This window comes from Synchiropus splendidus, chromosome 5, assembly GCF_027744825.2.
Source record: "Synchiropus splendidus isolate RoL2022-P1 chromosome 5, RoL_Sspl_1.0, whole genome shotgun sequence".
NCBI lineage: Eukaryota > Metazoa > Chordata > Actinopteri > Syngnathiformes > Callionymidae > Synchiropus > Synchiropus splendidus.
The window spans coordinates 10,320,294-10,332,832 of NC_071338.1; the positions used below are offsets into that span (position 1 = coordinate 10,320,294).

The 12,539-nt window shown below is 44.5% G+C and overlaps 1 protein-coding gene across 1 annotated transcript; it reads left to right on the plus strand.

Annotated features, from left to right (window-relative positions):
* Positions 1-4,283: 4,283 nt before the first annotated feature.
* Positions 4,284-5,669, plus strand: LOC128759308 (translation initiation factor IF-2-like). Its single transcript, XM_053866185.1, has 2 exons — positions 4,284-4,292; positions 4,371-5,669. Exons 1-2 carry the CDS (start codon positions 4,284-4,286, stop codon positions 5,667-5,669), a joined length of 1,308 nt encoding a protein of 435 aa, XP_053722160.1.
* Positions 5,670-12,539: the final 6,870 nt, after the last annotated feature.

Here is a 12,539-nt window from a genome sequence, read left to right on the forward strand (position 1 = left end):
CTCCACCAGTGTCTCTGCATCTTTTGAACTTCCCTTGTTCTTCCACTGTACAGGTTCAAAATCACAAGTGGTAATGTAATTTCATGAACCAAATTCCAAAATATGTTTACCTACAAGTAAGAATAAATCTTAACTGAAAGTCACTTCACTGCTTTATTAATTCCATTGTGGTTTCCAGTTTGCACATTTGTTTTTCTTTCCTACCACGTTACACCAAGGACGTGCAGGTCAAGTGTTGGCACATATTTTGGTCGAGTGAAAGCTCGACATTTAGACGCCACTCTGCATCACTGAAAGATATTTGATGAATGTTTTAATGGAATTTTATGTGGAAAAAAATAAACAGCACAAAGTGTCATTGAGTTGTGAAGTAGAGAGAATATTCTACTTGATTTGATCTGTTTATTTATCAACAAAAAGAATGAAACGCGTGGTGTACAAAGGTCTTCAGCTCCCTTGAGTCAGTACCTTGCTCTGCAATCGCAGCTGTATTTTAAGTATTTTTTAAGTATTTGGGGGAATGTCTCTACCTGCTCTGCACATCTAGAGACCAGACTTTTTTCCCAACATTCCTTGCCAAACTCCTCAAGCTCAGTCAGATTAGATGAAGAGCGTTTCAGAAGGGCAGATTTCAGATCACTCCACAGATTCTCAATTGGATTTAGGTCTGAACTTCGACTGGGCCATTCTTACACATGAATATGTTTCTATCACAGAGTTCCATTGCAGCCTTGGCTTTATGTTTAGAACCACGGAAGGTGATACTCCGCCAAAGACTTTCTTCCCAGATGTTGGCTCCCTCCATCTTCCTTGTCCCTGTTGAGAGAAGCAGCCCCAGAGGGCGATGCAGCCTCCACCATGTTGGAGTGATAGTTTTCCAACACATAGTGCGTTTAATTCAGGCCGAAAAGGTCAATTTGGCATTCATCTGACCAGAGCACCTCCTTCACATGGCATCTGGCAAACTGCAAACAAGAGTTTTATCCATGGCTTTCGTCTTACCACTCATACGTAGAAGCCAGATTTGAGCGGTGCACAACTAGTTGCTGTCTTGAGAACAGATTCCTTCACCTGAGCTGTGGAACGCAATTTCTCCGGAGTCACCATGGATGCCTGGTTTTCAGTTGTGGAATATTCTTTCCATTTCTGGATGATGGACAGGGCAGTGCACCATGAGATGCTCCAAGCTTGGGAAATCTTTTCAGAGTGTAACCTTGCTTCAAAATTCTCTGTAGTTTCATCCCTGCCCTGTCTGTGTTCCTTGGACTTCATGATCCTGTTTGCTCCCCAATATTCTCTTATCAAACCACCGATATTATCACTGAACAGCTGTATTGGTACCTCAGTACCGTCATCAAATAAAGTACTGGTGGACTGTATTTAGTCATTAGGTCAACACCGGAACATTCAGCAATCGCCAGGCAACTTGCAAAATGAATTTATCTGAACCACAAACCGTCGCCAAACTAGCATCAAGCTGGTATCCAAAATGAAGCAAGGAGATCACATAAAAGTACATTTAAAAAGGATAATAATCTTAGAAATAGGCTGAGATTATCATGATACCGTAAGACACATGCCTAAAAAGTACTGTCCTTGTACCATTCCACATCACGTCTGATATGCTGCATTAAAAACAGAAACCACTGACGCCTTATTTTCACTTTGGTGAAAGTGTTGTAAAATTAATGAAAATGTGCTCTAATGCCTGACAATTCACATGCAGTTAGACAGCAGCAAGTAATAATGCCTTCCGTTGTTGGAGTAACTTGGCCCACACAGACTGCCTGTACCAAGTGTTTAGATGACGGAGGGTTATGGATAGGGTTGTTTTCAGGGGCTGAGCATCGATGCTTCCCTTTCCTTCTAGTCCAACATCGACGTAACACATTCCAAAAAAACCTGTCCTGAAGGGTTGAAACTACAGTGTGCTAGCAACAGCCGTGCCAGTATCTTACGGAAGTGTAAAGGCACGTTGCCTATTCTAACTGTGCTACGAATACATTTGTGTTGCTCCCTATTTATTACTGTAGCAACACAATTTCAGTCATGCTTCATAAGATTTGATCCTCACTCAGCTGATATTTGTTTACAGAAAAGGCTTGATTTAAAATGGACATCCTGCCCTCTATTCAACTGTTCATCAACGCTTTATCGGACATGACTAATCGTTTTATGGGTTCTGCCAACATAAAACCTGTTTCCTCCTTTCTGTGTTCATCTCATTGTTTTGAATTTTATTTGTCATCAAGGAACAGGAAGTTATGAAAAATATAAATTTTTGGATTCAGTGCCACACATTTGTCCATCCTGAAGGCCTATATGCCTATATATATATATCTATATCTATATCTATATATATATATATATCCTAGACAAGTATGTATCAAATAAAAAACAGTAATGAAACGGGACCCAGCCTGGCCAGCACACCAGACAGACAGGCAACCACTCAGTCACACGTTGACATCTGTCATCCTTTTTGGCCTTTTTTTAATGCAGAGCTCTTCCCACACACATCTTTACTCACTCTCCTCATACACATGTTCATTTGAGTGGTACATTAATGTGTGAGAGTGAGTGTATATAGTGTATATGTATATATGTGTGTGTGTGTGTGTGTGAGAGAGAGGTTGAAAATGAATTTTGTCCAATACAGTCCGTGATAGACCTGGTATCACTTGACACCCCGATAGGCCCCTAAGGTGGATTTGAACCCAGTCTGCTGCATGACTTGCTGGTGTAATGAAGTCAGCGTGTTAAGCTACTAAGGCAGCAAAATTCTCATTGGAAATATGTGGATCTTAATGTGCCTTTTTACCTTTGCGCATGGCATCTTTGCCGTCACACCGGTGGCATTGTAACATAGAAGGCAAGTCAGGCAATGGTCTGTATATGAGAGCAAAACAATGACACTGCTTCAGACACCACAATGACACTGGGCTATGTCCCATACGCGGCCCCTAAAGAGCTATTGATGTTAGTGAGGGGGCCCGCACACATCAGCAAGCAGTTGATCCCCTCCCATAATAGTCCACTTGACGTTCAGGAGTTGCTCAAGTGTTTCCGACACAAGCTGTTGCAATGCTTTGCGTGACATCTTTTAGTAGATACACGTCATGAGGATATGACTCCTGCTGGGGAGTGTTCTTCTTCGTGCACCGCCACCCTGAGAGGAGTGGCTAATGATTAAAAGTGGAAGACACCTGACCACTGACCTCAGATTGGAGTACAAGAAATCCGTGGCTCGGCTCTCAGGTCCGTTTGGTTCCCACAGTAACTCAAGACATGAAACTTCTGCTCGTCCTCTGTCTGGTTGCTGCCTGCAGCAGTAAGTAACCTCTTCAACTCCATGACTCTGATTTAATCCGTCTTCGATCAAATACAGTTTCAAAGTCAGTTTAGACCATTAAAAGATTTCATTAAAACCTTTTTTGCTTCTCGCGCATGAAAGTTGCCTTTTGATATTGAAGTTATGTTGAAGCTGCGGCCCTGACACGAAGAAGAACTTGGACTTGCTCTTCACTTTAATGGTTCACATCAGGGCACCTGAGGGAGTCATATTCAAAGTCTGACCGGCGAAGTCAACTACATTTTCAGACGTTTGAAGGAAAATAAGGTTCATTCAGGGATTATACAGCGACATAAACAGAAAGTCACCAAGTTATCTCGAATAATATGCTAGAATATGCTACTCCTACTACTTGTACCACTATTTTAACATCATCGATTTCTTACTGACAGTGTGAACCCTACGTCAAATCAAAACTGAGAGCTAAAATTATTAGTGCTAATCCAATGTTGGCATTTCTTGGGACCTTTTTATTATATTTGGATATTCATTTCATTTTTTTATTCTTTATTATTGCTTCAACCTTCACTAAATTACATACATATATTAAATATTTTGGGTATAATCATATTCGTATTCATATTATTATTATGTTGTTGTTGTAGTTATTTTTATAAATAAAAGATCCAGTGAAGCAGTAAAATACAAGAGGAGCTTTCTGAATCGATGTCTTTATTTCTTAGACCTCTTAGTAGATGGGGCTGTAATTTCAAACATGCTTCCATCAGTGTATCTGTGCGGACGTAATCTTTGACGAGGTCAAAAAGATGGTATGATAAAATATATGATCAAAACACCGCAGTGATTCCACTGCCACTTGCCCCACTCCTCAATACCCCCATACACCTGTTGACTTGCGAACCAATGACACCGGCTCTTTCAATCATTGAAATGTTTTATAATATATTCAGGCACTTTATGAAAAATTGCAATGAGACCTGTACAGTTTTTTTTATGTTTTATTGTCCATTGATCAACAGTATATGATGGTCACGTTGTGTTTCTTTGACTTCATCAGTTCACAGAGTCAAACCACAAGAATCGTCAACAGCCACAGGAGGCCCACCGACAGGGGGACCACCGACAGAGGGACCACCCACAGGGGGACCACCCACAGGTGGACCAGTCTCTGGAGGACCACCCACAGGGGGCCCACCGACAGGAGGCCCACCCACTGGGGGACCATCCTCTGGGGGACCACCGACAGGAGGCCCACCGACAGGGGGACCATCCTCTGGGGGACCACCGACAGGAGGCCCACCGACAGGAGGCCCACCGACAGGGGGACCACCGACAGGGGGACCACCCACTGGGGAACCAGTCACTGGGGGCCCACCGACAGGAGGCCCACCGACAGGAGGCCCACCGACAGGGGGACCACCGACAGAGGGACCAGCCACTGAGGGACCGCCCACAGGCGGACCACCCACAGGTGGACCAGTCTCTGGAGGACCACCGACAGGAGGGCCACCCACAGGAGGCCCACCGACAGAGGGACCACCCACTGGGGGACCACCCACAGGGGGACCACCCACAGGGGGACCGCCCACAGGGGGTCCAGCCACAGGTGGACCAGCCACTGAGGGACCACCCACAGGTGGACTACCCACAGGGGGTCCAGCCACTGGGGGACCAGCCACAGGGGGACCAGCTACAGGGGGCCCTCCCACAGGGGGACCAGTCACTGGAGGACCACCCACTGGGGGCCCACCGACAGGAGGCCCACCGACAGGGGGACCACCAACAGGAGGGCCAGCCACTGAGGGACCACCCACAGGTGGACCAGCCACAGGGGGACCAGTTACTGGGGGACCACCCACAGAGGGACCAGTCACTGGGGGCCCACCCACAGGGGGACCACCCACTGGTGGACCAACCACAGGGGCACCACCCACAGGGGGACCACCCACAGGAGGACCACCCACTGGGGGCCCACCCACAGGGGGACCACCCACAGGGGGCCCACCCACAGGTGGACCACCCACTGGAGGCCCACCCACAGGGGGACCCCCCACTGGAGGCCCTCCCACTGGAGGCCCACCCACAGGCGGCCCACCCACAGGCGGACCACCCACAGGGGGACCTCCCACAGGCGGCCCACCCACAGGCGGACCACCCACAGGGGGACCTCCCACTGGGGGACCACCCACAGGAGGACCACCCACAGGGGGACCTCCCACTGGAGGCCCACCCACAGGAGGACCCCCCACTGGAGGCCCGACCACTGGAGGCCCACCCACAGGGGGACCACCCACAGGAGGACCACCCACTGGGGGCCCACCCACAGGGGGACCAACAACGACACCTCAAGAGATAACAGTGACTCCTAATGTCACTGTTAATGCAACAACGGCTCCAGAAACACCCACACCGCCCCCTAAAGGTAATCCTGTGTTGCTTTGGGGAAAAAGGATTGGTGTAAATATTGATTTATCTTCATCATTCCCTACAAGATCCTTGTGATCCAAATCCATGTGTTCGTGGAAGCACCTGTATGCCACGGCCTGGCGGATCCTTCATGTGTCTTTGTGTGATTGGCGACGTCTACGATGAGGACTTAAAACTCTGTAAGCCTGGTGAGTACCTTTGCCCCAGAACTTAACGTCTGAATGATTGAATTTTGTTCGCCCAACCCGTTTACTCCGAAATACAAAGTTCCTTAAACTCTTAGCTTGTATTGACTTTTCAGATGAATTATGGCACTTGTAGCATGCGTGCTTTGTAGTGACCAGTCATGATGAATAACCGCTGCAAAGCCTTGTCAGTGGACTGCTTATGGTGCTACACGGCTCTGGACTTTGACATGTCTGCATGAACTGTGTCTTGTAAGTGAAAGAAGTAGAACAATGAAGGAAAGAGGATTTCCATACACAACCAGAAATAAAGAGGTTCCAGTGGTTCATATTTATTTCCAGTGGTAGTCAAGCTCAACACACCACTACAGTGTTCATTTTACACTCTTCATTTGTGATCTTCAAACATTTTTATGGCACTTGGGTGCAGAGAACTTGACATCAGTGTGTGTGTGTGTGTGTGTGTGTGCAGCAAAGGTTTTCCCTGGAACACTCATTCGACCTGACCTAGTGTTCTTGCCTGATATGAACGACTCAACAAGTGACGAATTCCTAAACACTGCAAAAATCATCACTGATTCGGTGAGTATGTCGTCCTCAGCTGATCTCATTCACAGTCAAACAATAATGTCATATATAATACTATAAGTGGATGGTATGTCAAAATTGGTATGCAGAAAAATGTCAGTCAAAAGGTCCATATTATACAAAAGCGCTTTTTTTTTTAACTCTTATTTGAGTTGAATGGAATGTCAGCATGCATGTAAAAGAAGAGTGACACGGAAGAGTGACGCAGTTTGGCTTTGTTTTGCTGTGCACTGTATTATGTGTCTTCCTACTTCTGTGTTGAGCGTTGAGCCTTCAGCTTTCGACCAATGCTGCACTGGGACCCAATTTCAATTTGACATTTGATCATAAAATGAGTGTACTGCAGGGTTATGGGTTTTTTTTGTGTGAATGTGAACATTCAGAAGTCCTTATTATTTGCATTTCCATGAATTCCATCAACGCTCACCTATGCATTCTCCTTCCAAATCATAGCTGGACGCAACTTTTAAAAGACCAGATTACATCAACTCAAGGGTACTGAGTCTCAGGTGGGTTGAGTCTCAGGTGGCTCGCATGAACATTTTGGATGAAGAAACATTGATCATACACTTTTTTTTTTTCATGTAGCCCTGTTGAATCATCTCAGCTGCTGTCAAGAGCCGAGACCGGAATCAGTGCGAGTGTGGCGGTGATATTTGATGAGAAATCCAGCGTTACTGATGCCGAAGTGATGGCTACAATTGTAAACACTGGCATAAATTTCACGGGTGAGCTGCTTTTATTTTGTTTCACACTTTGATGAACAGGCAGAACGGCAACTGTGACATCCTGTTCAGGGTGACCTCATAATGGAATAAGCGATTCAAGATGAATAAGCCCGCCACCTGACAACGCAAAATCATGTGGTCTTTTAATTCAAATATTATTTGTTAATTATACATTTGTCTGGAATCATGGAGAAAAAAGCCAGAGTTTGTTAAAGTGCATTGACTGAGTGTAAATATTTGCAGGTGGTGATATTTGCAATTTTAAGCCCTGTGATGACAGCACCACAAACTGTACGTCCAGTGATGGAGTCTTCAGTTGTCCGTGTAAGGAAGGCTATCGAAATATTAGCTTCAGTCAGCGATTATGTGTGGGTAAGTGCAGTCGGCTCATTTGTTTAGTATTTCGGATGCTCTACTAAATGACTCCAACTTTGACTGCAGCTTGTCCCGATGGTCAGAGAGTCGATGGAGATGAATGTACAGAGTAAGTGTCTCTTCAAAAGCTTGACTTAAAAAACGAAGCATGACACCCATGTATGTCTACATTCTTGTTAGAATACCAGTGGCACTAATACTCAACTCTTCTTCCTCAATTTCAGTTGTCCTTTTGGCAGGACGGGCTTCAACTGTGAAAACCGTGAGTACATTCTGTTTAGGTTGTTACACTTGAGCCTGGCTGAGCACAACTGTATTTTCGGCCACGTATGAACCTTTCGTGACTGTAATTTTTGTCACTTCGGTATCTTTGGCTTGGTCAGTGATTGGCTGGTATATACAGTTTTATTACGGCCCCCCTCACAACAGTCAGAATCCCTGTTGGTTTCCACACGGCTTACTTTATCTTGGATGCACCCCTCTGCATATACAGTGGACCATTAGCTGATCACATTCTGCCCCTCCTTTTTCAAGTCATTAATTCATTAAAAAAATTCTTCTAGGTCATACGTGCTCACAAAACGTTAGCAATTAGTTGTAGCTTAAGCAGTATTAAGACTATAATTACTGTATAATAGCATAATACTGTATAATAGCATAATGTTTATTCAACAATGAAAAAATCTGCAATTCTTCCACGTGAAAGTTTACAGCACTGAAGATCTTTAATGCCCTGGTCTCTGTCTCTCTTGGTAGCGTTGACTCTGGTGCTGGTGATCCTGGCCACAATTTTTGGTGCATTGCTGCTCATCACGGTGATCATCTCATCTGTTGTGGCTTGCAAGTAAGTTTCCCAGATGCACATTAGTTGTGAGTCTTCACAAGAGATAATGTGAGCATGCAAGCCTCTCTGCAGTGGCACTCAGAATGGCTTCACTGAAAGACAGAAAATGTCAGGTTCTTTATTTATTCACTTTTAAACAGACATGTTGTGGATGCATTATCAAGTACTGTCGCAGCTTCGTGACAGAGGATGTGCAACTTGTGACGCATAAAGACTCATGTATGCATTGACTTGGCAACCGTGAGGTAGTGATGGGCCCATGAGGCTTCATGAAACAGTATCCTTATTTTCAGAGCCCACTAGATGGCGCTTTGAACAGCCATTTCAATGAAACTCCACCTTATTTTCAAACCAACAACGCCACCTACTGGGCTCTAAAAATAAGGGCACTCATGTTTTATGAAGTCTCACCGGCCCATCACTACCGTGCGGTCACAGTTCAGTGTCCCTTTGAGGTCAAACGTTGTATCACAATTATTTAATAAAACGACTTATCATTATTATTATTATTATCATATTTCTTCAAGGTTTCTTCAAATTTGACCATTTTCCCCAATAGCAAACTTTAAAAACTTGACGTTTGTGTGCATTCATAAAGATTATGGAATCCAATTATATTTGAGTATTAATTCAGTTATTTTGTATTTTGTGATCTAAATTGTGTTTTGTTTTCAGCCAATGCCATTTCAGAGTGAGCTGTTTTTTTCGTTGTTTTTTTTTGACATCTTTTACATGAGATGCTCTGTGGATGTAAATGATGGAATGAATCATCTTAGCTGAGGTGATTTATATTTTTGTTGTATTTCCCCAGAAAAAAGCAAAGGTCAAACACAACAAGGGACCGCGACTTCGTAAAGCCGTATGTCAGTCACTCTGCAGCAAAGTCCCCCCTGGCGGCCGACAGCGGAAGGTCTTCCCTTGAGGATGAGCCAACTAACACCTATGAAGTTTTCACCAACGGCGTGATCAGGATTCCTCGAGCCAAACCTTCTGCTAGCTGGGACAGCAGGACCAGATTGGAGATGACACCCAGCAACAGCCGTAACAACCTAGTGGATGTGGTGCAGAGCTCGGTGAGCAGTGTGTGATAACCCAGAGGAGATCGATGAAAAAACATATCCAACCAGTGGCTTTAAATCTGACACAAATGTTATTTGAGCAGCTCTTCGATGACGTGGATGAGACAAACGGCAGTCGACACCGACGGAGCCGGCCCCAGGCTAACCCGTATGCCCAAAGTCGGCCTCAGACGAACCCGTACTCCATGAGCAACCCCAATTACCTGCACGATGATGGAAGAAGAAATTACTAAAGACCAGAAATGTTTACTGATTCAGCTGCCGTTGATTTAGGGTTTGTGCAATAGGCTAAAAACACATTCCTTGAGGTGATAGTCTGACCCAATAATGGACAATTCCACCCTGTCTTCCTACTGCTGTCTCCTGGCTCTCCAGCATTCGATCAAAGACCGGCATGTTTGTAAGGGCTTTTGGAACTTGTTCATTCGCTCAGGGCTAAAAACCTGTTTCTCTTTAATCCTGCATTTCCTGGCTGTATTTACATTTATATTCGTGTGTTGTTCATGTGACGTTTATAACTTTTGTAAATGGTATTGGTAAATTGTCAGAGTATTGTTTTTACTATTTTTATTTTTGCTGCAATATAATTTAAACATACGTTTGCCTAATTTATAATTATTAATGTATGAAGACCTATAAATGTGCCACGGTTTGTGTTGTTAACTTCCAAATGATGAAGTTTCCTCAAAAAGAGTGCTCCTGATTGCTCATGCCAATCGTCCATACACAGACACATCCTGGTGTCACCTGCCTTCGAGTCTTCGGTATCTCCGGTCATGTGGGTGACACTATAAAATGATAACACTGTAAATGCTTAGAACCCTGCTGGAGAACTCAGAGTTCAGTTACCAGCCATAGATGGACGGTGGTGTGTGTACACGTCTGTATGTATGTGAAACTGGATTGTTGAAGGACCTGATGTGGAGGCAGACTTTGATGTCTCCCAGTGAACGAATGTGTTTTACTAAAACCATAAAAATACACAATATTGTCACACAGTTTTTGTAAATTGCAGCCTACAAGGACCCTCACTGACAAATTGGCAAACTATGAATGTAAAATCCAAAAAGCAATCCAAGATTAAGATTATCATGGATAAACACATATCTTTTGAAAAAGCTTAAGACTGAGGCAAAGTTACTTTGTTTGCACTTGTAGTGCAGTTAATTTATTTGAACATACACAGTGATATGTGAGACCTGTGTGTTTTCATTGAGTTCATCTCTTATTATTATTATTATTACACTCCACTTGACCAAATTGGAACTCTTCAATTGATCCATTTTTTCATATAAACGTATTTAAATATAAGGTTACCTCATGCTACCCACGTTCTAAGAAGTGTGGAAAGCGCACTTGAGTTGATTCGCAATTCTCCTGTTCGGCACTATTGCCCTGCTCCGCCCTATTTCCCTTTGCTGCACTGCTCGCCACCCAGGAGGGGGCAGCATACCTTCCTGTAAAAGGAGGTGCAGTCAAGTGCATTTTACTTGGCCACTGGTGGCAGCTGCTGAAGACTTGGGTGCTTCGCAAACTTTCTTGCTATGCGCCAAGCGCTGAGGAACACAGGCATGGAAGAACTGTGTTTGTAGAAAACTAAAAGAAGCGCACAGGCACCCCAATCCACAGACATTGATCTTCACAACACACGACTCTTCGAGGTGCGTCAAAGAAAACAGAGGTGGGGTCGATGCACTTAAGCGCGTTTGATTTTATAGGATGGTATGCTGCAAAATTGAACCAACCCAAAATAGTCACACGGTACTAAATCCATGTATCTATGTGTCTGTCTGTCTATTATATTGGTCCTGGTTCCACACCAGCACACATTGCGAGCTGTGCACACACATCTTCTGAAGAACCTCAAAAGTACACAAGTCTCTGTCGATACTCCATTTTGACATTGTAGTACAAAGAGCATGACCCCTCCCCACAGTTACTGCAGAGGACAACTCGCTCAGGACATTGAAGACACATTGCAAATAGTGCTGTTTCGGCTCCTTAAAAAATACCTACCTTTAGTTTCAGAGTAAATCTCTGGAGAATATAGTCGATTTTCCCGATGATCAGAATCAGAATCGTCTTTTTGGTGAATGTCAGTGAGGATCCACCCAACTAGGTAAGTGTTTTGGTACACCAAGCAATAATGAACAAATAAAATAAAATAAAAAAATAAATGAATAACAATAAACAATAATAATATTAGTAACAAATTAATATCCCTCAAAAAACAAGGGCTGTTCACAAATTCATCAGTCTGGCGGCCACATCACGGCAGTGAAAACAATTAGTGTGGAGTACAGCATTATTCATTTAAGCAAATCTGTCAATAAAATCATCAGCCTAGTAAAGGCGAAAACATCTGAGTTATCAAACATCCACACACATCGCGAGTGCTGGACCGCTGTGCTGCACTCCCATTCCCGTTACCAAGCGCAATTTACCTGCAGCTCCCGGCTGCACACCTCAGTGTTCTGGGAGTTTGCAAAGTTGTTTTTGAATAATATTATCTGCCCAGACAGTGACCAGACCCTTTACTGCCTGGCATTTATCATGTTTGTGTGGAGTCGCGCTGTACACATATTTTCCGGCATCTACCACCGAGTCCCCTGAGGTGAAAAGACAGAGAGTTTCCCGAGACAAAGTGTAGGTCTACTGCCAGTATCAAGTCCGCGGCCAAAACCCGACTCGCCTGTGTTCACATCTTGAACTTCTTAGCCGAAAGAGCTTTGTCTAGAGACAGAACCTGCTGTGTGAAAGTGTCCTTAGTCGGCAGTTGGAGTTTCCTCAGCTGCAGTAAGAAGAATATTCTCTGCTGGGCCTTCTTGATGAGGGACCTGGTCGGCTCCCATTTGAGGTCCTTGGTGATGGTGGTTCGCAGGAAGCGGAAGGAGTCCACAATGGAAATGGGCGGACCGGCCACCATCAGGGGGGATGGAGGAACTGTGATTTTCCTGAAGTCCATGATCATCTCCACTGTCTTCTGGGCGTTGAGCTCCA